Here is a 25,125-nt window from a genome sequence, read left to right on the forward strand (position 1 = left end):
ATTCAATTTATCATTCTAGAATCCGCGACGTTATTGTTTTATTTTTTTTATTAACGGTGTTGAACGTCCTCTATAGGAAGTTAGTGGTACTGTACGCGCCCTCCCCTTTCACTCACCCGGAAGTAGATTGTTTTTTCCGGGCAGGACGTGTAAAAGGTAAGTGGACATGACACGAGGAAAGCATGGAAAAAAGAGTTATAATACAACGAAAACCGTCTACCAAGCGCTGTTTTTATGTCTATTGTATTATAAAGCAGCCGATACAATGTATCCAGCGTTGTTAGGAAACGTTTGATTTTTGAGACCTGTATTAGTAGATTGCACAGTGAAGTACATATTCCGTACAATTGACCACTAAATGGTAACACCCGAATAAGTTTTTCAACTTGTTTAAGTCGGGGTCCACTTAAATTGATTAATGATACAGATATATACTAGTGCATACTTGCCAACCTTGAGACCTCCAATATCGGGAGGTAGGTGGGGGTGGAGGGCGTGGTTAGGGGCGTGGTTAAGAGGAGAGTATATTTACAGCTAGAATTCACCAACTCAAGTATTTCATATATATATATATATATATATATATATATATATATATATATATATATATATATATATATATATATATATATAAATACTTGACTTTCAGTGAATTCTAGCTATATATATATATATATATATATATATATATATATATATATGTGACGGTCCGCAACTGTATGTGGCAGAATGCAGCTCCACACTGCTGTCGCTTCAACATATCACTGGCACCAGGTGGATTATGAATTTCTTTTATTACAGTGTCCTGCAAAACAGTGCAAATTGTGAGACTGTGAGTCCACTTGGGTACTCCAGTACTTGTACCCGGAGGCTGGTCAGGTCCAATCGCAGCTGCGGCAGACTTTTTTTGGGGGGGGGCGTGGCCTCCAGCTCCGGCTGAATACCGGGAGAAAATCTCTGTCGGGAGGTTGTCGGGAGAGGCGCTGAATATCGGAATTCTCCCGCTAAAAACGGGAGGGTTGGCAAGTATGCTAGTAATGGGTTGATGAGGCGTCATGAAGCGTTTCGAAACATTGCAAAACTGTATTGATACTGTGTCACTAAATTCTGACATCTGCTGGACATTAAAAATCCCTACAGGCAACCTATGGACCGACTCAACTGATACTGATTTTATGACCTAGTACAGTGGTTCTCAACCTTTTTTCAGTGATGTACCCCCTGTGGACATTTTTTTAATTCAAGTACCCCCTAATCAGAGCAAAGCATTTTTGGTTGAAAAAAAGAGATAAAGAAGTAAAATACAGCACTATGTCATCAGTTTGTAATTTATTACATTGTATAACAGTACAAAATATTGCTCATTTGTTGTGGTCTTTCTCGAACTATTTGGAAAAAAAGATATAAAAATAACAAAAAACTTGTTGAAAAATAAACAAGTGATTCAATTATAAATAAAGATTTCTACACATAGAAGTAATCATCAACTTAAAGTGCCCTCCTTGGGGATTGTAATAGAGATCTATCTGGATTCATGAACTTAATTCTAAACATTCCTTCACAAAAAAATAAATCTTTAACATCAATATTAATGGAACATGTCCACAAAAAATCTAGCTGTCAACACCGAATATTGCATTGTTGCATTTTTTTTCAAAGTTCTTTTTGACAGACATTTAAAAAAAATCTCACGTACCCCTTGGCATACCTTCAAGTACCCTCAGGGGTACGTATACCCCCATTTGAGAACCACTGACCTAGTATATACAATAATATAAACCAAGTCATTGTATTTCATTTAGGATTATTTCATATCTTCATTTAAATAAAAATATATTTTTATATTTTTTAGATACAGTCAATAAATAATGTGAACATGTATCATAACATGGAAATCTAAGAGAACGTGTTGTGAATGAGGATGCCTGTGGACTGGGAATTAAAATTTTTTTTTTTTTTTTTACACATTTTTATAAAAAAAACAACAGTTTTTCCAACGTGTTCAATTTTAGACGATTTCTCTTCTTAGTTATTATTTCTCCGGCTGTAGAAAAGACCCGCTCACAGGGCACAGAGGAGGCGTCAGTGCGACACTGTTTGCGTATCGGTCACGTGACCGAAACAGCTCATGATCGGTTATGTGACCGAAACAGCTCATGATCGGTCACGTGACTTTCTAAAAGCGGTACGCGCACCGACACAGTGTTTTGCTCTATGAGCTCGACGGTGTTGCCGGACCCATCATTAATATATACTATCAGATATGTACTATCATCATAATACAGTCATCACACAAGATAATCATCAGAGTATATACATAGAATAATTTACATTATTTACAATCCGGGATGTGGAGGGGGGGGGGGGTAGGTTTGGTTGTTATCATCACTTCAGTCTAGAGATGTCCGATAATATCTGTCTGCCGATATTATCGGCCGATAAATGCGTTAAAATGTAATATCGGAAATTATCGGGTTTTTTTTTTTTATTATCAGTATCGTTTTTTTTTTTTTTTTTAAATTAGATCCACATAAAAAACACAAGATACACTTACAATTAGTGCACCAACCCAAAAAACCTCCCTCCCCCATTTACACTCATTCACACTCATTCACACAAAAGGGTTGTTTCTTTCTGTTATTAATATTCTGGTTCCTACATTATATATCAATATATATCAATACAGTCTGCAAGGGATACAGTCCGTAAGCACACATGATTGTGCGTGCTGCTGGTCCACTAATAATACTAACCTTTAACAGTTAATTTTACAAATTTTCATTAATTACTAGTTTCTATGTAACTGTTTTTATATAGTTTTACTTTCTTTTTTATTCAAGAAAATGTTTTTAATTTATTTATCTTATTTTATTTGATTCATTTTTTAAAAAAGTACCTTATCTTCACCATACCTGGTTGTCCAAATTAGGCATAATAATGTGTTAATTCCATGACTGTATATATCGGTTGATATCGGTATCGGTTGATATCGGTATCGGTAATTAAAGAGTTGGACAATATCGGCATATCGGATATCGGCAAAAAGCCATTATCGGACATCCCTACTTCAGTCATCAACAATTGTATCATTAGAGAAATGTACATTGAAACAGTGTAGGTCTGACTTGGTAGGATATGTACAGCAAGTAGTGGACATAGAGAGAGAGATCAGAGAGCATAAGAAAAAGTATCTACATTTGATTATTTACATTTGATTATTAACAATCCGGGGAGGGTGTTAGTTTAGGGTTGAAGTTGCCTGGAGGTGTACTTTTAGTGCGGGTTTGAAGGAGGATAGAGATGCCCTTTCTTTTACACCTGTTGGGAGCGCATTCCACATTAATGTGGCATAGAAAGAGAATGAGTTAAAAACTTTGTTAGATCGGAATCTGGGTTTAACATGGTTAGTGGAGCTCCCCCTGGTGTTGTGGTTATGGCGGTCATTTACGTTAAAGAAGAAGTTTGACATGTACTTCAGTATCAGGGAGGTGTAGCGGATTTTATAGACTAGGCTCAGTGCAAGTTGTTTTACTCTGTCCTCCACCCTGAGCCAGCCCACTTTGAAAAAGTGGGTAGGAGTGAGATGTGATCTGGGGTTGAGGCCTAGAAGTAATCTGACTAGCTTGTTCTGGGATGTTTGGAGTCTAGATTTGAGGGTTTTGGAGGTGCTGGGGTACCAGGAGGTGCATGCGTAATCGAGAAAGGGTTGAACGAGAGTTCCCGCTAGAATCCTCATGGTGCTTTTGTTGACCAGAGAGGAGATTTTGTAGAGAAATCTCGTTCGTTGGTTGACCTTTTTGATTACATTGGTTGCCATTTTATCACAGAAAAGATTTGCCTCTAGAATGGAACCTAGATAGGTGACCTCATCTTTCCTGGTGATAACAATGTCACCCACTTTTATAGTGAAGTCACTGACTTTCTTAAGATTGATGTGGGACCCAAATAGGATGGATTCCGTTTCATCCAAGTGTATGAATAGCTTGTTGTCAGCAAGCTATGTGCAAGTTCTACAGAGTTCAGCACTGAGGGTTTTCTCCACCTGTGACTTGTCCTTGTCTGATACCAGCAGGGCCGAGTCATCCGCAAACAAGAACAATTCACAGTCGCATGGTGATGACATGTCGTTTATGTATATTAGGAACAGTAAAAGCCCTAATATACTGCCTTGTTAAGGAAGACGTGGATTGAATTACAGCCAGTATATATAACTCTCATGTTATCTTCCAATCACATCTGCTCTGTTTCTAAATTCATCATTACATCCCAACTAGTCTACCATGGGGAAGTCCAAACAGACCAGAAACCACAACAATGGCAGGAAGAAGAACGTTGCAAAGACGTGGAAGACCAAGCGCAGGACCAAAGACCTGGACCAGATCCATTCAGACATGAAACCAGATACCGCAGCCAAACTTCTCAAGCAGGAAGTGGACTTCGATGTGACAGGATGTGCCCAGCACTACTGTTTACACTGCGCGTGAGTGTACTACATCCAGCACGTGTCCATGCACTAAATTAGTCCCGATTTCTCAAATAGTTTGGTTCCAAGTGAGCCTCCTACAGTCCATGGAAACACCTTAATCCGATCGTGTTCGGGTTTTTTTAAAAGTCGGACTAACACACCTGGATTATGCGATTGGAAACCAGATCTCTTGGGGGCGTTGTGGCCAAGGGGACCGTTTGTGTCGTGCATGCACCAGTCTCAAGGCGCGGGATATAACCATACTTGCCAACTCTCCCGATTTTCCCGGGAGACTCCCGAATTTCAGTGCCCCTCTCGAAAATCTCCCGGGGCAACCATTCTCCCGCATTTCTCCCGATTTCCACCCGGACAACAATATTGAAGGCGTGTCTTAAAGGCACTGCCTTTAACGTCCTCTCTCATCTGAAACTTTCACCTCTTAACAGCCGCATGCTGTCCAGGCGTCCGCTTTTCCTCCATATAAACAGCGTACCGGCCCAGTCACATAACAATGTAGCGTTGGACGGGTTTAACAATGGTCTTTACTCGAAGATTTCAAGAAATGCTGACACGTTGTATGATCTATTAACTGGTTTAATGATAACGTTAATTTCACACACACACACACACACACACACACACACACACACACACACACACACACACACACACACACACACACACACACACACACACACACACACACACACACACACACACACACACACACACACACACACAAGTGAATGCAAAGCATACTTGGTCAACAGCCATAAAGGTCACACTGACGGTGGATGTATAAACAACTTTAACACTGTTACAAATATGCGCCACACTGTCAACGCACACCAAACAAGAATGACAAACACATTTCGGGAGAACATCCGCACCGTAACACAACATAAACACAACAAAACAAATACCCAGAACCCCTTGCAGCACTAACTCTTCCGGGACGCTACAATAACATCTACGGCTTTTGGAGCTCAGTGCACAACTGCACACACAACAAGAAGGAGACGGAGCAGAAGAACGAAGAAGAGACATGGCGACGACGAGTAATAAGAAGAAATACGCTTGCAAGTTTCAAAATGATTGGAAAAAATAATTTCATTTCATCCAGGACAGCTCGAAGGGGAAGGGGTATGCTGCCTGCACCTCAACCCCGCCACCGCAACCACACCCCCCAAATCACGCCCCCCATCTCCCGAATTCGGAGGTCTCAAGGTTGGCAAGTATGGATATAACCCGGAAGCAGATACCATCCAATAAAAACAGCAACAATTGTAATGAAAACAAGAGATTTATTTAAAAAAGTAGCTAAGGAAATGTTGAAGGCCGGCTTAATTCGCACTCCCGAATAAAATATGAAAGAGAATGAAGCACGTATTATAAATTAGAAGGAGAATAATAAAGCGTGGCAGCACGATGGAACAGGGATTAGTGCATGTGCCTCACAATACGAAGGTCCTGGGTTCATTCCCTGGGCTCTTGAGTTTGCATGTTCTCCCCGTGACTGTGTGTGTTCCCTCTGGGTTCCCTCTGGGTACTCCGGCTTCCTCCCACCTCCAAAGACATGCACCTGGGGATAGGCTGATTGGCAACACTAAATTGGCCCTAGTGTGTGAATTGTGAGTGTGAATTAGGGCTGGGCGATATGGCCTTTTATTAATATCTCGATATTTTTAGGCCATGTCACGATACAAGATATATATCTCGATATTTTGCCTTAGCCTTGAATTAACACTTGATGCATATAATCACAGCAGTATGATGATTCTATGTGTCTACATTAAAACATTCTTGTTCATACTGCATTAATATATGCTCATTTTAAACGTTCATGCAGAGAGGGAAATCACAACTAGGTCAATTTAACAAAATTGTATTTATTAAACAGTTATTAAGCAGTGGCACAAACATTCATGTCATTTCAAAACAGAAAGTGCAAGATTGTCAGAGACATTTTAAAACAAGCTATTAGTGCACTTTTGTGCATGATGTCACTAAGATGACATATCAAAACAACACTAAATTAAAGTGCACTTTTTGTACAGAACGCCACTACAATAGTTAAAAACAAAGTGCACTTTTGTGCATGATGTCACACAAGATACTTCAATAAGTGTCACATAAAAATGAGCTGCATATCAAATAGTATATGTCATACGGTGTTGATGTGGAAATAGTTGCTTCGGCATTTTGTTGGTGTGGCACCGCACGGAGATGTTGACATGCGGAGTTTCAAGCACTCTTCATTCTCTAGCGGGTGACTTTTCAAATGATGTTACATATTAGCAGTGCTGCTACTTTTTGGCCGCATAAATGTTCAACATATTCCCGCTTGAAGCCAAACCACCGCCAGATGATGCACCCCGTGCTGTTTTGCTTGGGAATTAATTCTTCCTCCATTTGTTACCAGATTCGCACCTTCTCTCTCTCGTATTACCACACGCACCACTCTGTTAGCATCACAGCTAACGTTAACAATTCGCTACCTGTCTGTTCCGTGGGAGCGTGTGACGTTGCTCACGTGATGTATGTAAGAAGGTGCGCTTGTTTTAAGTCTCTGTGAGAAGGAGAGACAGGAAAGAGTGGGAAACGCCTGCAGTGTAATGCCTGCAGCTAAAAGCAACTGCATGAGAGCGTATACTCGAGCTATGTGTGGCTTTTTATGGCACCTGTTCGTTTGAATGTATGAATTGTCTCGATTATGAATGAATATAAACAATTTTTTTTGTATTGAAAAAAATGTCTTCTATTTGGGTCAGTATGGTATTTACCTAAATCAGGGGTCGGCAACCTTTACCACGGTTGAGGTGGGCGGGGTTCGGGGGGGGGGCGGGGTTTGGTGGTAGCGGGGGTGTATAATGTAGCCCGGAAGAGTTAGGGATGCATGGGATTCTGGGTATTTGTTCTGCTGTGTTTATGTTGTGTTACGGTGCGGATGTTCTCCCGAAATGTGTTTGTCATTCTTTGGTGTGGGTTCACAGTGTGGCGCATATTAGTAAGAGTGTTAAAGTTGTTTATATCGCCACCCTCAGTGTGACCAGTATGGCTGTTGAACAAGTATGCCTTGCAGTCATGTACGTGTGTAGGGCAGAGCCCGCATGCAACATGTGACTGGGCCGGCACGCAGATAGTGTAAAATCGGACGCTAAAGGCACTGCCATCACGGCACGCCCTCAATATTGTTGCCCCGGGAGATTTTCGGGAGAGGCACTGAAATTCGGAAGTCTCCCGGAAAAATCAGGAGGGTCAGCAAGTATGCAGCTGAGCCGCATCAGAGTGATCAAAGAGCCGCGGGTTGCCGACCCCTGACCTAAATAGACGACGTACCAGTAATTAATCTGGAAAAGACAGAATGTTGGCTGACATGTCTCATTTTGCAGGAGATATTTTGTGGATTTGAAATCCTTGAAAGACCATTTCAAGACTAAAGTCCACAAAAATCGGTAAGATGGCTGTTTTGTGTGCATTCAAATAATGACAATAAGGTACCTGGACATTAATATCTTTCTTCAACCAGGTTGAAAAAGCTGAGGGAAGAACCCTACACCCAGGAAGAGGCAGAAAGGGCAGCGGGGATGGGCTCTTACATCCCTCACAAAACAGTGGAGGTGAAGACACAGGATGTGGAAGAAGACATGAGCTGAAACCCACGTGAACTGACACAAATAAATTGTATAGTACTCCATTCGTCACAGTGTCGTAAGTGCTGCAGAATGTTTTCGTGGCACTATCATATACTTTTGTAGCCAGCTGGCTGTCCTCAGAATTAGCAACGTGCTGTATTATACTAGATCATATATATCTCAGGGCATTCAATCGATTGCAACTGGACTATTTGGTTTGTCTTATAAGACCTTTCCCCTCTCATCTGTATGAATTTATGCTCATAGATTTAGATTGGTCAGATCTAGTCTCGGTCTGACCAATCTAAGTCTGATGAAGCCTACTCTGATGAGATGCGAAATGTCTTCTAAGACAAACCAAACAGTCCAATTGTGATCGATTGAATGCCCTGAGATAACAACGACCTGGCTGAATGATAACATTCATAGATATGCCTAGATCATATGTCGTGTTGCATATCTAAATATGAGGAACACCGTGAAAGTACAATAAACTCTTGATTGCTTTTACGTGCCTGTAACCAATAAATCTTGATAAGCTTTTAATATGTGACATGTTTTTTTTCGCACCACTGCCTGCAATAGAGCGGTGGTGTGTGGGTGCCCTGATCTGTGTGGCTTCTCTGACGGAGATGTTTTCAATCAATCAGTCAAAGTTTATTTATATAGCCCTAAATCACAAGTGTCTCAAAGGGCTGCACAAGCCACAACGACCTCCTCGGCTCAGATCCAACATTTTTATTTAATTAATGCACACACGTTAAATGTGCACATTTCAATGTTGATGTGCATAGAAAAAAAATAATGTTAAGGCAAACAGAACATTGATTTCAACATTTTTCCCTAATTTACAGATTGAGTCTATAAATTATGGTTCATCCGATTAATCAAAGTAAACGATAGATTACTCAACTAAAATAATCGATAACTGCTGTACTGCCATACAGTACATTACATTGAAAAGTACATTACATTACATTGTACAGTACAGTACATTGAAAGTTGAACATATTAACGTTTCTTTCCAGAGGGCAAAAGATTGCAAACCATTGAATCTAATAGCCCATCTGGCTAGCTAACTATCATTGTAGTTATTCCGCAGATTTTCCTGGAAAGAAACCAAAACTAATCACCGAAATACCCTCCTCATCGAACATAAACGGAAAAACAGATCATTTTGTTTTAAAATGAAAAGGCTTGCTAACATTTCCGGTTATTATTGTCAAAATAAAGCAACGTGTACGCGTTGCATCGCTGTAGCGGATGCACACATGGAGTTTTACTTTGAAACCGTACACATCTACTTTCTGGGCTCACTCGCTCACTTGACATGTTCATCGAAACTTCCAGTAGATGCTCCGCTAATTTGCTTGCGGTCGTCTGGGAAGTGGGAGCAGAACACCCGGAAAAGGACGCTCTTTTCCGGCGTCTAAGACAGCACAACAGCCGGTGGTTAGCACGCACTTGAACAGCCTAACCTCGACGTTAGACAAAGAATGTGCTAGCCTTTTTTTTATAGGAAGAATATGTCTCCGTGTAAATAGAGGCGACGCGGAGGTCGAGGATGGCGGCAGACGTGGACAACACGATCCGCAACGAGGTGCGCTATGATGGGCAAAACAGACTGCAGCGTCGGTGCTCTGGATCCTGGAGGTCCACACGGATGTGTACTCTGCTCCTGGTTCTTGCAGTCCCCCTTCTGGCTTGGGGGATCAAGTATTATCAAGATGCACAGCTCCTGAAGCGACATGTAAGCGGAAATTAGTTTTTTTTGTTTAACTTCTAAACTTAACTACAGTAATTTGTGCTTAATGCAAAGTAAACACTGCACATTTAAACACATTTGCCTATAAGTGAGACTAGACCCAGAAAAAAGGCAGCACATCTGCTTCTTTTCCAGCTCCTTGTGGGTTTACAAGCAGCCAGGGTGTGCCTTCAGTAATTCCAGCTGTTAAAACTCAGTTGTTTGGCATTTAGTGGGTCTCTGTATTTGTCCACCACTACCAATTGTGTAGCTGGCAATCAGCATCTGACTGGATGGAACACATGCATGGAATCTGTGGCCTCCAGCTGGATCTTCGCCACTGTTCCACTATTGTGCAAAAAGTGTGCTGCAGTGTGCATGACACAAAAAGTAGACAAAAGCTTGTCTCGTGGTTTTGTCTTCCCCGTTAGGAGGAGAGCGTTCGAACTCTGGGTCCTGAGGGACTTTTTCTTTTCTCCTCCTTGGACGCCAACCATGATCTCTATCTCAGCCCAGAGGAGTTTAAACCAATTGTGGAGAAACTCACAGGTAACTCTAGATGAACTCCCAATGTTTCACCTTTCAATGATGAATGATAGCACCCTACTCCTTTGCCACAGGAATTATTCCTCCGGGCGACATTGAGGAGGACGTGATTGAAGACCCTAATGGAGAGACGTTAACATTAGAGGCTCAAATGAAGCCTCTGCTTCTGGACTCTATGACAAAAAGCAAGGATGGCTTCCTCGGGGTAAGATCACCGACTGGGACAGTTAACATAATCTAATATCCGTCAGTCTACCCCAGGGCAGCTGTGGCTATGAAAGTAGCTTACCACCACCAGGTGTGAATGAATGATGGGTTCTACATGTAAAGCAACTTTGGGTACTTAGAAAAGCGCTATATAAATCCCAGGTATTTATTTATTTAAAAAAAATAAAAAATACTTGTACTGATTTGAATCTGTACCCCATTTACGACCATGTTTCATTCAACATCGTAGTATGTGGACATGTTTCTTCAAGCACTGCACTTAACACACTGAGCTTGTTCACTGCAGTAAACATCCATAGCAAAAATGAAAAGAACCTCATATGATTCCATTTAATTAGAATTAAAATATTGAGATGGATACAGAGATGACAAAACATTTCTTAATTGCATGAGTGTAAGTCTTCACTTGGTAAAGAGGATTTTATTGTATTACTGTATATTTTACTTCATTTGCTATTTAGTGAGGTTTTTTTCCGCAATCTAGAACAAGAAAAACACAAGCGTGAAATAAAATGTTTAAATTCACTATTAAAACATGTAAAATTAACTTTTTCTTGACTATATCAGAAAATTTATTTTTAATGTAATTTATTTTATATATTTCAAGATAAGACATGTTTTTTTTTTTTAATTGTGTCATTCATTTGTATTATTTCATTAGATTAATTCCATTTAGTTAATATAAAAAATATTGATATGGCTACAGAGATGACGGATTTCTTAGTTGTATTTGTGTAAATCTTGACTTGGTAAAGATGAATTTAAAGTATTACTCTATATTTTACTTTATTTGCTAGTTAGTGAATAGTTTTTTGTTTCGAGAATCTACAATTAGAAGAACAATAAGTGTTAAATAATTATTTAAAAAAAATATATATATATACAATAAAACAACACAGTAACACAAGTGGAAGATACAATTAAGTGCCTCTACGTAAACTAAACAGCAGTTTTTATGTAAAACAGGGGTGGGCAATTCATTTTTACCGGGGGCCGCATGAGCAACCTGAGCACTGCTGGAGGGCCACACCGACAATATTTCAATTAAATTTTGCTCAAATTATTTTTGACATAACGTAAGATAAATAATAATAATAATAATAATGTCATTTAACCTAACTTTACTTTATACAAGAGCAGATTGCTTTTGATGGTTTTATTTTTAACACTGTCTTACACAACACTTCCTGATGTATAATATAATGCAAAAATGTAAATTTCTGTCACTTTATCCTGCATCGTTTTTAAAAGTCCAACATTTTTCCCCGTCAGATTTGGACAACCATCTGTTGTCACACCCGCCAGCTTGTCCCATTTCAGTCCCAACATGTCCAAACACGCATTTACCTATGTGAACAAGTCATTACCTGTGGTTGTCCCTTTAATTGACTGCATGGCTGGCAGCTCCTCCGTGATTTGAAAGTCTGCAGTTATCCCACGTAAGAAGATGAGCAGCTTGGCGGTGTTACGTACATCGCAGCTCTCATCCAAAGCCAGCGAAAAACTGTCAAAGTCGGCCGTTCTGTTCTTCAGCTGACGCTCCAAGTTTCCAGCGATGGTCTCATCCCGCCTCGTTACAGTGCGTCGGGAGAGTGACACATTCTCAAATTCGCCCCTCTTCTCCGGGCATTTCAGCGCAACGGAGTCCAATAAGCACTCCTTAATAAACTCTCCGTCAGAAAACGCCTTACTCTTTCTGGCGATTCTGTGAGAAATGACGAAACTTGTCCTGATAGCTGCATCTCTAGGGGTGTGAAATTTGGCAAAAAGTCCTTGTTGGGTTTGCAGTTTTACCATCAACGCATCAATCTCCCTTGCGCGGGCTTCATCAGACATATTCCGATATTTTTCATTGTGCTTCGTCGTGTAGTGGCGATTCAAATTATATTCTTTAAACACAGCAACCTGTGTACCACAAATTAAGCACACGGCTTTACCTTTAATTTCTGTAAAGAAATACTTGGCAGTCCATGTCTTGTTGAAAACACGGCATTCGTCATCAACTTTTCTCTTTTTAGCGTCTCGGGGATAACCGTGCATCACTTGTCGGTGTGCACCTTCACTCACAGGTTACACATGGACATACGCCCATAAATAACACTTTTCAAAATAAAAGCAGCACAGTTGTATTGCACGTACGACAGATGTTTTTTTAAATTTATTTTGTAATTTGTGATTGCCGCTGTTCACATTCACTCACAATCGCGCACGAGCATACGTCCACACGGAAGTAATACAAATAACGCTTTTCAAAACAAAAGCAGCACCGTTGTATTGCACACTCGACATAGATACTTTTTAAAATTGATTTTGTAATTTATGATTGGCCTCACGCGGGCCGGACGCACAAAGGGCCGGATGTGGCCCGCGGGCCGAATAGTGCCATTCTGCTGGTTGCTGTGCAGCGATGTCTTTATCTTTAGCACAATGAACAGTGTAGTAGATGCTGTGATTACCTCGCAAAGTTTGTGGCTAAGTTGGGACTGGAAGTCTTTAATATCAGTGTCTTTGTCTTGCCAATTGGTAGCTTATATATGTATGTATGTATGTATGTATGTATGTATGTATGTATGTATGTATGTATGTATGTATGTACCTGTATGTGTTTGTGTGTGTGTTCTCAATGAAGTTTGAAGGTTCGCTGACAAACTGTGTGTTGTCTTATAGGTTTCTCACAGCTGCCTGAGTGGTCTGCGCTCATGGAAGAGTCCAACCGTCCCTTATTCATCCTTCTTCGCCAGCCAGTTCAGGGTCTTTCTCCCCCCTAAAGGCAAGATGGAGGTTGGAGACACATGGTGGGTGATCCCCAGTGAGCTTAACATCTTTACTGGGTACCTGCCCAACAATCGCTACCACCCTCCCACACCAAAGGGCAAAGAGGTATTAAAGGAAAAAAAAAAAAAGGTAGAAAGAATGTTTTACATTGTTTTCTTCTCCTACTGCAGGTTCTCATCCACTCGCTGCTGAGTATGTTTCACCCTCGACCATTCATCAAGTCCCGCTTTGCACCTCAGGGCACTGTTGCATGCATACGTGCCAGCAACGACTTTTATTATGACATTGTATTCAGGTGAGGAGACATACCATTTGGCATAGAAATTTGACCTTTGAACCTGTGCATCTCTGAATATTTATAGGATTCACGCAGAGTTCCAGCTCAATGACGTGCCAAACTTTCCCTTTTGGTTCACGCCGGGCCAATTCACCGGCAACGTCGTGATCGCTAAGGACGCTTCTCACGTGCGACATTTCCACCTTTACGTCCCGAGTGACAGGTAAAACCTCACTGTTGTGCTGAGTGACGTTCAGTGTCGTTCAAAAGTTTGGACACAACTTCTCATTGAATAACATTATGAAGTGTTTGTTCACTTTTGACTCGTCCTGTAACAGGCTGAGTGACATATAGTTCCATAAGGTCTCCGCAGGCTATTAAAAAGTCATAAATACAACCTTTTGGTTTTTAAAGCCCTAAATAGTCCAGAATGTCTGGAATTTTCCAAAGAGAGGTACAAAATTTGAAATTAGTCAGAGCCAGTGAAATGTCTTCATCCATTTTCATGTATTTTTAACCACAATTTTATGAGTTGTAAGTTGTAGCGTAAAGAAGCTAAAATGTAAATAACTGCTAATTGGAAACCTCTCAATATGGCTTCCAAAGGAACCCTTAGCCGCCCTGTCAGGTGCCTGATGCAAAAATTGGCATGCAAATCTTGTAAGTCACAGGTTGTGTTTTTTTTAGTAGTTGCTTATTTGGGCTTGCTTATCTGTCCATGAAGTAGGTAGTTTTCTTGTTTTTTCTACCCCCGTTTCCTGGTTCGCGCACCTCCCCAGTTGACTCGATACAACCCCAAACACTTTCACGCGTGTTGCACATCTCGTCATAGCAGTGGTGTTCTTCGCTGTTCCTCTCAAAAAGCTGTTTAAAAGACCCGACTCATTATATTACATACTTTTTAAAAGTAAACCGGTGGTAACTCGTTTCTATCATGGAAACAATTAGAGTAGTTAGATTGGATCCGAATATTTTAAATTTACACAAATTATTTGGAAATACCCTGTGTAAACATTAAGATTTATTTGGCTTATGTTTTCATTGTAAGCATTCATAGTGTAATGTCATATTGTAGGGTTGTAAAGGTATTGTAGATACCACGGTATTTCGGTTTCAAAGTCCTCACAAATACTGTGACACCTGACAGTACCAAACAAAAACTTGGTGTGTAGTTTTTTCTTGGCACTTTAGCGTTTGCCGGATCTTAAAACAAACTACATCTCCTAGAATCATTTGCGCAGCGCGGGAACGGTGAGGTGAGGGCGTGGAAAACCGTAAGCAGGAAGTGAAGTGTGCTCGCTGTAGATGAGAGGAATTGTTGTTTTCGGACATTTTATCAACATCTCTTCAGAACTTTTTGAGTTATGTTGCTAACAAAGAAACAAGCAAACCCCGGTGAAAACATAACCTCTTTGGTGGCGGTAAGAAAGTCTGCGTTCTCCAAAGCAAAGTGCACCACTTTCTTCTGGAGCGTTTCCAAGACAACAAAGCCAGCCGGTCACGTCACAGTACGCGAAGGGAAATCACCCAAAAAACTGTACATCGCGGAAAATACGAGGACACTGAAAAACTACTCTATGAATCCTCCATTCATCCATCCATTTTTCAACCCTTTAATCTCTCTCGGGATCTCAGTGGGGCGGGGACGACAAGTTGCCATCTTATAAACTGTCCCAGAAAAGATATTTGAAGCCAATGAAGTCAAACATCAGTTATTGAGGTATTTACATTATTAAAAGTTCAATTGTTAGTTAACTTTCCTGAGAAACAGCATATTCCAGACTGATATAAAAACATGTCCACTGTGGAGGACACTGATTCTCAGAAAGTAAAAGTCGAAAGACACTAAAGTGAACACTATTGTTTTACACCGGATGTTTAAACTGTAATTTAAAAATATATATATTTGCTTGAAACGGTGTGTGTTCCTGCACTATTATTTTCACTTAAAAATTCATATTTGTAGTAATATGATTAGAACATTTTAGCATTAAATTTGTGTTCAATTACAGTAAGTGTGTTTATCCTAAACATTCCTGCCACTTCATTTTACACACTGGCATTTTTAAGTCCTTATTTTTTGGACATATACCACAATAATATCGCACTGTGGCCTTAATGCCGTGGTAATATTGTACCGTGAGATTTTGAACATTACATCCCTATCATATCGTCATACGTTGACGATATGATTAGTTGTCCTCCAACAACTAAATCACTTCTTGGCTTCTACTGGCTGCCACAACAACTTCCAGTCAGGATTTCGACTTCTTCATAGCACAGAGACGGCCCTTCTTAAAGTTATAAATGACATCCGTCTAAACACAGACTGGCAAAACTTCAGTATTGATGCTTTTGGACCTCAGTGCTGCATTTGACACTGTCGACCACTCAATACTTTTGGACAGGTTGGAAAACTGGGTGGGGATCTCAGACACAGTTTTAAGCTGGTTCAAGTCATATCTACAAGATAGGAACTATTTTGTTTCCATTGGTGACTTTGTATCAGAACCAACCAACGTAACGTGTGGAGTCCCCCAAGGTTCAATCTTGGGGCTGACTATATTTAACATCTATATGCTCCCACTAGGACAAATCATGCAAAATAATAACATTGACCATCATTGCTATGCCGATGACACCCAAATCTATGTAGCGCTATCACCAAATGACTATCGCCCCATAGATGTTCTGTGCCAGTGCATTGAGCAAGTCAAACACTGGATGTGCCAAAATTTCCTACAACTAAATGAAGATAAAACTGAGATAATTGTTTTTGGTGCTAAAAAAGAAAGGTTTAAAGTCGTCCAACACCTTCAATCACTGTCCCTGAAAACCTCAAATAAAGCCAGAAATCTTGGGGTTATTTTAGATTCTGATTTACATTTCGACAGTCACATCAAATCAGTAACAAAATCGGCCTACTATCACCTCAAAAATGTAAAAAGACTTAGAGGGCTCATGTCAGCTCAAGACTTTGAAAAACGTGTACATGCCTTTATTACCAGTAGGCTAGACTATTGTAATGGTCTCCTTGCAGGTCTTCCCAAAAAAACTGTCAGGCAGCTACAGCTTGTTCAGAACGCTGCTGCTAGAGTTCTAACAAAGACCAAAAAATGTGAGCACATTACACCAATTCTTAAATCCTTACATTGGCTCCCTGTACATCAGAGAATTGATTTCAAAATCCTCCTGCTCACATATAAATCACTACATGGTCTAGGGCCGAAGTATATTACTGATATGCTCCCACTATATAAGCCCTCTAGATCCCTAAGATCTTCTGAGACCAATCTGTTAGCGGTTCCAAGAGTAAACTCAAATCAAGGGAGATCATCATTCAGTCACTATGCAACAAATAGCTGGAATAAACTTCCTGAAGATGTCAGACTTTCCCCAACTCTGACTACTTTTAAAACTAGACTGAAGACTTTTATGTTCACCTTAGCTTTCAGCTAAATCTTTTAATCTTTTAACTTTTAACCTCTGCACTGTTTTTATTTTTATTGTCTGCATTTTAATTTTGCTTTTATTTTCTTTCATTTCACTTTGTTGTCTGTGAAGCACTTTGAGTCTGCCTTGTGTATGAAAAGCGCTATACAAATAAAGTTGCCTTGCCTTGCCTTAATGCCGTGGTAATATAGTACCGTGAGATTTTGAACATTACATCCCTATCATATCGTCATACGTTGACATTGTTTTAATAAACCCTGCTGTTCCCCAAATGTATGCATTCATAGTAATTTAAACCTATTAGGTAAAACAGTTTTAAGTTGTCATAGTTTGTCTTTTTTTGCCAAGATTAATTTTCCATTTAGAAGTCTTAAGTCTTTTAATTTGATCTTAACCCTTGTGCAACCTTAAGATTGACTACACATGCTTACTCTTAGGATCCAGTTAACTAATTTATGCTCATTAAAGATCTTGAGAATTGTGCTTATGGTTTTCTGGCACCATCTGGTGTTTATCGGGCGCAATTTACACCAAAGCAATATTTTGTTTTTTAATTGGAAAGAGCGAGATTTCAAGGAAAAAGCATAATATTTCACCATGACTACAGTCAGTTGAAAAATAGTAGTTAAAATGGGAGTCATTGTGGCCGAAAGTTTTTTCAGAGAAAGTGTGTGTGCTTTATTCTTATATCCTGGTAGAACAACATTATAATTAAAAAAAAAAAAACTTCCTGAAAACCCCTCTGAAAAAATTCTGAGTACTAACCTTCCAACTGTGCAATCATGTAACATAAGGAACTCATGTAATGCCCGTTTGGTCCCTTAGGGTGCACAAAGGTTACCAAATGTGAAAATATCCTGTGGTGCCAGTCTAAAGTTTGAACTTGAATTCATATTGAATATGAGAAAGTGTCTCAACGCTTTTGACTGGTACTCTATGTGATACCGCAACAGTTTTAGTGGAATGTTTTCGTCATAGGTCTCTAAATGTAGACATGGAGTGGCTATACGGTGCCAGTGAGAGCAGCAACATGGAGGTGGACATTGGGTACCTACCGCAGGTAGAGCTGCAAACAAGCCTTTTACTTTTTTAACATCACATTTAGTTTAATTTCTCACTTTCTTGTGTTTTACAGCTGGAGCTGCAGTCCTCTGGCCCATCCACCCCCTCCGTCATCGTGGACGAGGAGGGTAACGTCATCGACAGCCGAGGCGGCGACACCGAACCTATCCAGTTTGTTTTTGAGGACATCAACTGGACAACAGAGATCAATCGTCAAGAAACCACCCGCCGCCTGGAGCTCACCCTTTACCCCTTCAAGAAGGTAAGTATGATTACAAATGAGTTGCATTTAAAATGCTACAAGCTGAGACAGCTTTCCACTGTGTCCAAAGGTGTCCTACTTGCCTTTTTCTGAGGCCTTCCAGCAAGCCGAGGCAGAGAAAAAGCTGGTGCATTCCATTCTGCTTTGGGGAGCATTAGATGACCAGTCCTGCTGAGGTGACATAATTGAATGAAATTCATTTGAATGCTTGTTGTAACTCTCTCAAACTAAACTTACCGTAATTTCCGGACTCTAAGCTACAACTTTTTTCCCACGTTTGAACCCAGCAGTGTATACATTGCTGGGGCTAATTCATGGATTTTTTCCCCCGGAGCTTCATGCTGTTAATATATTTAGCCTGTCACATCAGAACAATAAAATTGCAAAACGGGTCACGGTGGACAAATTAAATTGTTCAAGCAAACGCACTTCAGCCAGCCATTAAACGCGTTATGGACTCACCATTATCATGACATTTCCACAAGGAAAATTAATGTCAGGCATTTAATGTGGCACTTTGTGTTGTGCTCGGATGACAAACGGCATTAAATCATTCACAAAAACTGGCTGAGTGCGCAGAGCAACTTTTGCGCAAGTCTGCCAGTGGATCCTGACAGCATGGCACGGTGTCAAGCAACAGCTTTTGGAAAGGCTGGCCAGTTTCATGTGTAAGAAGACTGCAAAACCTCAGAGGCGAATTTTACTCAAAACGAAAGTGACAGCAAGGCTGAGAAAATGAAGCAATTTTGAGTCTAAGAAGACTATTTCAATGGTTTCAGTGCACAGAAGGAAGATGAAGCTAGTGCTAAGTGACTTTTCTGGTTAGTATATATTTTATGTTTCAAAGTGTACACCTGTGGAATATATATGTGCAAAATAAAATCTATCCAAAAAAATTAAGTGGGTGCGGCTTATATTTACGGGCGCTGTGCGGTCTGGAAATTACAGTAAATGCCTTGTCTTTATTCAACTCTGAATCTGATAATACACATATTAAACACAATATGTGAACCCTTTTAGTTAAACCCTGGAACAGATTTATTTCCTTTCTTTACAATCTTTTTTTTGAAAAAAAATTGCAGGTTCCGGGCGAACTCTCCGGGAGACTGTTCTGGAAAGTTCGCCCGTGCTGGCTCTGCTGAACCAGAGTTTTGTGAGCAGCTGGTCTCTGGTCAGAGAGCTGGAGAACATGCAGGTGAAAAAACACGCAGAAGAACCCAGATGGTTTAATAGTCATGTCATTTTTAATCCTTTTTTGTTTTTATAAATTAATTGTATTTTTTATTAACTTTTTTATTTGATTAAAATAGAAGTAAAAGTAATGTCTTTGTAATATTGAAATGTAATGTGTGTGTTGCTCCAATCCAGGATGATGAGCATAGCCCCACACTGAGTGAAAGGGCTCGCCTGCACCTTGAGAAGTACACGTTCCCTGTGGAGATGATGGTCGCACTGCCGAATGGAACCATAGTAAGTAGTCCCCTACAGTGCATCTGGAAAGTATTCACAGCGCTTCTCTTTCTACACATTTTGTTGTGTTACAGCCTTATTCCAAAATGAAATACATTCACTTTTTGTCCTCACAAAGTAGTACCAAAAAAAGTACCAAACATAAAATGTCTCTTTTTCAACTTTAAATATGGTAATACATTTATTGACCTACTCAAAATTTATAAATGTACATGAGCAATATGATTTGACTGAGTGACTGGACGGGATTTTTTTTTTTAAAGTATATTGGTCTATTTCAGGCAGCTTGATTACATTTTTTATGCAAGGGTCTTTAGCCAAAGATGGCTTATTTTGGTAACAGGAGTGAGATTTTAAGCATGGAATTAGTAAATGTTGAAATACATTCAACACTCGCCCTAAATTAGGTCTTTCGAGCATAATAATGGCTAAATGAACTATAAATATCAATACCACAGTAGTAATCATCACAAGATGACACCAAACCAATCGGAGCACACTGTTTAGTATTGTGGCTAAGCCTCAGACAGCATTACTACAGTTGACAGTTGGTTTGGAAATTATTCAGAACCCCTTAAATGTTTTACTCGGTTTTTTGCAGCTTTTTGCTAAAATCCAAAAATATTGTCTTTGCAGTCTATTCAATTGAATATAATTTGAAAGGGATTTGCAAATCATTGTATTCTGTTTTTATGTACGATTTACACAACGTGCCAACTTCACTGGTTTTGGGTTTTGTACATGTGATTTTTGGGTCTTTTATTTTTAATACATTTGCAAAAATTACTACATTTCATTTTTTTTTCTGTCCAGATGGGGGGCTGAGTGTACATTAATGAGATATAAAATTAAATTTTTTGATTTGAGCAAATGGCTGCAATGAAACAGAGTGATACATTTTAAGGGCTCTGAATGATTTCTGTACCCACTGTATATTGGATTAAACAAGTGAAAGTGACTCAAGGGTGTGATTTCATGGCTCATGTTTAAAAATGTATTTAAATGTTAATTATTTTTTAAAATCTCATTTTGAAAATAATTTATTTGTAAATAATTATTGTTACTTTAGAGAAATTCCAGAAATTCCAGATCATGTCTAAAACCTTTTAATAGCGATAAATTAGGGCTTTCTGTCTCGCCACATGGAATTTACGCTATAGCATGTTGACCCCAAGCACATTAGTGATTACACAAAATACTTTTCTTTAAAAACAAAACAGAACAAAAAATAGGTAACCGAACTGCGTTGAGATTTTTTTCTTGTAATTATTATTTCCTGAAGGGAGATTAATTTGGCAGAAGCAATTGCAGGACAAATCTGAACTTCTCCCTTTCTGATGCCTTTTTTGTTTTGTTTTAGGTCCATCACATTAATGCTAATTTCTTCCTGGACCAGACGGCCATGAAGCCTGAACAGGAGGGGGAGGGAAACACTTTCAGCTTCTCTGCAGGGTTTGAAGATCCCTCCACCTCCACTTACATCAGCTTCCTGAAGGAGGGACTGGAGAGGGCCAAGCAGTATATGGCACAGTAGAGTGTACGTGCGGTCATTCCTGTGATAATTGAACTGAGTAGAATCCCCCAAAATGTAAGCAGTGACACATTGAGCGCTGCTATTATTATAAAAGCACACAGAAACGAGGAGCGTTGACCTTTTGCGCACCATGTTTGCTAATGTGTCACCCAGTGGCGGCGTAGCCTCCCTCCTAGGCGTTTCTCAGCCGTTTGTGACGGTTCTGCCTGAAAGCTCTTCTCGGGGCGGGTAGCGCCTGATGATTGCCGCTGACGAGGCGTCCTGGAGGAAATGTCTAAGTCCAAGTTAAGTCCAACCTCTGGGGGACAGAAACAGCAGGAAATGTCTTTTTAATCAGTTGGCGGCGCACAAAGTTAAACATCGACCGCGAATCGAGTTAATTAGAGGAAATTCACTACGCCAAAGAATACTTCCTACAATTTGTAACTCATTTTGACTGCAGAGCGCAACAAGTTGCCTGCTTCAAGAAGCAAACATGTAGCTGTTAATTACACAGAAGTTATTGCTCTTTTTCTCCCGGTCACAAAAAACTGCAATCTGTGACTGCTTTAAATTGGATAATTTGACACGAAACACTGTGATTCTGTATTTTTTCATTGTACAGGACACAATAAATCAGTTTTTTTTACACGCCAATAACATGTGAAGTAGCACTGTTTAGTGTAATCCTATCACACAGAGCGAATATTAAGTTTAGCTGAGAGATCTAAAAATATATATTTTTGTGCTTGTAGTCATTTTGGAGGAACATTTTGGGTGTATTTTCTCTTTAAAATGCAGAATCTGTATATGTAGGAGTTAATACACACTATTTTACTCTTAACAGCATTTGAAAATAAAAATGAAGACAAAATAGCAGCTATGTATGGCAGAGATGATTATCCAGTGATAGGCTTTATTGTATGCACATCTATTAATGGCAAGCATTAGGATACATGATAATACATGAGTATTATTATGTATGCTGAATAAGATTCTGTCCGTGAGTGTTTACTAACCTCCTATGGGACTGGGGATGCAGGTCTGTTCACATGATAAATAAATGACTGATTCACAAATGAAAGCCAAGTGCAAAAGTCTCTGGTGCTGACAGGAAACAAATCACCCATTAAAACTTCTCTTCAGGCAGCGAGCGCTCCAAAGTCCAAACTCGTCCCCAAACCGGTACCGTGTGTCATCACGGCCATGCTTGATTGGTTTCAACGCCGCCCAGACTCTCTCAGCTGAACGTCCACACTTCCAGCTCCATGATCCGGAAGTCGTCGGTTCCAGAGAGCGAACAGTTGTTGAAGGTGTAACAGGGGCTGCTGCGGCCCAGATACAGATTCTCATCCACCCACAGACCAAAGTGACCACTGTGGAGAAAGATTAGAATTAGAACGTGCAACTATTTCATTCAATCTAATGAGATCTAGTACAAGAGCTGTATCCTAAATTAATAGTAACAACAATATATTAATAATGATGTACCGTATTTTCCGCACTATAAGGCGCACCGGATTATAAGGCGCACCTTCAATGAATGGCCTATTTTAAAACTTTGTTCATATATAAGGTGCACCGCATTATAAGGCGCATAGAATAGACGCTACAGTAGAGGCTGGGGTTACGTCATGCATCCATTAGATGGAGCTGCGCTAAAGAGAATGTCAATAAAACAGGTCAGTCAAACTTTATTAATAGATTACAAACCAGCATTCTGACAACTCCGTTCACTCCCAAAATGAATAAACAGCTGTTTTATTATTTTCCCCGAGGTAAAGTCAGTGACGTGGTATTTCGTTTATCTTTTCACAACAGCAAGGTATAACATGTAGTGCAACATTTATATCACATAATAGAGGGGAACTTTTCCTCGATTCAATAAACATGTAAAAAACCGTCTGATACTGTTACGGTAAATCAAACGTTGGTGCAATCACAATATAATAACTCTCGAAATAGTACAAAGCAATAACAATATCAATAACTCAACGTTGCTCAAACGTTAATGTCACACAACACAACACAAAATAAACATGTAAAGCTCACTTTATTAAGTTATTCCTCATCCACAAATCCCTCAAATTCTTCTTCTTCAATGTCCGAATTAAACAGTTGGGCGAATACAGCATCCAACATGCCCGGCTCCGTCTCGTCGAAGTCGTCATTAATGGAGTCAGTGTCGTTGCTGCTGTCTAGCAGTTCAGTGACAATTCCTGCCTTCCTGAAAGCGTGTCTCTTAATAGGAGCCATTTTAGGGTCTTTACATAAACACAAATGGAAATGAAAACGGCACGCCTCGCGCAGTCATATATCCCAGCATGCACAGCGCGCTTCTTCTACGGGGGAAAATTAAGTCGGCAGCTGCTTACCGTAGTTGCGAGACCTGTTGTGGCTCAATATTGGTCCATATATAAGGCGCACCGGATTATAAGGCGCACTGTCAGCTTTTGAGAAAATTGGAGGTTTTTATGTGCGCCTTGTAGTGCGGAAAATACGGTCCAACTTAGTCCCTCTAGACCAGGGTTTTTCAACCTTTTTTTCAGCCAAGGGACATTTCTTGCGTTGAAAAAATCCGGAGGCACACCACCAGCAGAAATCATTAAAAAACAAAACTCAGTTGACAGTAAAAAGTCGTCGTCGCAATTGTTGGATATGACTTTAAACCATAACCAACCATGCATCAATATAGCTCTTGTCTCAAAGTAGGTGTACTGTCACCACCTGTCACATCACGCCGTGACTTATTTTGAGTTTTTTGCTGTTTTCCTGTGTGTAGTGTTTTAGTTCTTGTCTTGCGCTCCTATTTTGGTGGCTTTTTCTCTTTTTTTGGTATTTTCCTGTAGCAGTTTCATGTCTTCCTTGGAGGGATATTTCTCGCATCTACTTTGTTTTAGCATTTAAGAACATTTCAGTTTTTATCCTTCTTTGTGGGGACATTGTTGATTGTCATGTCATGTTCGGATGTACTTTGTGGAGGCCGTCTTTGCTCCACCGTAAGTCTTTGCTGTCGTCCAGCATTCTGTATTTGTTTACTTTGTAGCCAGTTCAGTTTTAGTTTCGTTCTGCATAGCCTTCCCTAAGCTTCAATACCTTTCTACTTTTTTGCACACTCTTGGCATTCTCTCGATGGGCTTCAAGAGGTAGTCACCTGAAATGGTTTTCACTTGAAGTGCTTGAAGTTCATCGAGAGAATGCCAAGAGTGTGCAAAGCAGTAATTTAGAGCAAAGGGTGGCTATTTTGAAAAAACTAGAATATAAAACAAGTTTTCAGTTATTTCACCTTTTGTTGTTAAGTACATAACTCCACATGTGTTCATTCATAGTTTTGATGCCTTCAGTGACAATCTACAATGTAAATAGTCATGAAAATAAAGAAAACGCATTGAATGAGGATAAGGTGTGTCCAAGCTTTTGGCCTGTACTGTACATGCTCAAAAGTTATACCTGACCACGTAGTGCTTCAAGTCCAAGATTGGCACACATCAGTCAAGTCTGACAACCACCTGTTGGCACAGTGACTGCAGGAAAGAAGGACGTCGGGAACAGACAGCGATGTCTTTCCTGCCATGTCCTACTTGCAATGTATCTCTGTTTAATATCCCTGTGATGTCACCATCAATGTAAAGGCAGGGATGGTCCCAGCTGGATATAAATGGTATGGTAACTCCCCCATAGCTTAGTCTGATTCC

The 25,125-nt window shown here is 40.0% G+C and overlaps 3 protein-coding genes across 9 annotated transcripts in view; 2 read left to right on the forward strand and 1 right to left on the reverse strand.

Annotated features, from left to right (window-relative positions):
• The first annotated feature begins 59 nt into the window (after positions 1-59).
• On the forward strand, positions 60-8,635 carry znf593 (zinc finger protein 593). Its single transcript, XM_062041534.1, has 4 exons — positions 60-156; positions 4,275-4,480; positions 7,858-7,920; positions 7,995-8,635. Exons 2-4 carry the CDS (start codon positions 4,281-4,283, stop codon positions 8,119-8,121), a joined length of 390 nt encoding a protein of 129 aa, XP_061897518.1. The 5' UTR covers positions 60-156; positions 4,275-4,280; the 3' UTR covers positions 8,122-8,635.
• Positions 8,636-9,389: 754 nt separating this feature from the next.
• Positions 9,390-24,917, forward strand: selenon (selenoprotein N). 4 transcript variants are annotated; one of them, XM_062041552.1, is made up of 13 exons: positions 9,390-9,552; positions 9,620-9,850; positions 10,276-10,393; positions 10,465-10,595; positions 13,286-13,498; positions 13,564-13,688; positions 13,756-13,893; positions 18,102-18,183; positions 18,259-18,447; positions 18,518-18,623; positions 19,530-19,642; positions 19,816-19,917; positions 21,278-24,917. In XM_062041552.1, exons 2-13 carry the CDS (start codon positions 9,665-9,667, stop codon positions 21,449-21,451), a joined length of 1,677 nt encoding a protein of 558 aa, XP_061897536.1. In that variant the 5' UTR covers positions 9,390-9,552; positions 9,620-9,664; the 3' UTR covers positions 21,452-24,917. The 4 variants fall into 4 exon arrangements, with proteins under 4 accessions (XP_061897536.1, XP_061897533.1, XP_061897535.1 ...); XM_062041549.1 differs by having other exon boundaries at positions 9,645-9,850; XM_062041551.1 differs by having other exon boundaries at positions 9,390-9,549.
• si:ch211-15d5.11 (oxidation resistance protein 1) overlaps positions 22,291-25,125 on the reverse strand; it is a 29,080-nt gene continuing 26,245 nt past the window's right edge. For 2 of the 4 annotated variants that reach the window (XM_062041547.1, XM_062041545.1), the window contains exon 16: positions 22,291-22,806. In XM_062041547.1, the coding sequence (XP_061897531.1) occupies positions 22,671-22,806 (136 nt within the window). In that variant the 3' untranslated portion in view covers positions 22,291-22,670. The remainder of the gene's footprint in view (positions 22,807-25,125) is intronic. The other 2 variants (XM_062041548.1, XM_062041546.1) reach the window with 1 other exon arrangement.

The sequence above is a fragment of the Entelurus aequoreus genome, linkage group LG03 (assembly GCF_033978785.1).
Source record: "Entelurus aequoreus isolate RoL-2023_Sb linkage group LG03, RoL_Eaeq_v1.1, whole genome shotgun sequence".
Classification (NCBI taxonomy): Eukaryota; Metazoa; Chordata; class Actinopteri; order Syngnathiformes; family Syngnathidae; genus Entelurus; species Entelurus aequoreus.

Excerpts from the sequence above, each read along its gene's own strand:
- znf593 (XM_062041534.1), top strand. The coding sequence starts at position 4,281 with ATGGGGAAGTCCAAACAGACCAGAAACCACAACAATGGCAGGAAGAAG. Across the intron at positions 4,481-7,857 it reads CACTACTGTTTACACTGCGC|GAGATATTTTGTGGATTTGA; the intron begins GTGAGTGTACTA and ends CTCATTTTGCAG. Across the intron at positions 7,921-7,994 it reads ACTAAAGTCCACAAAAATCG|GTTGAAAAAGCTGAGGGAAG; the intron begins GTAAGATGGCTG and ends TTCTTCAACCAG.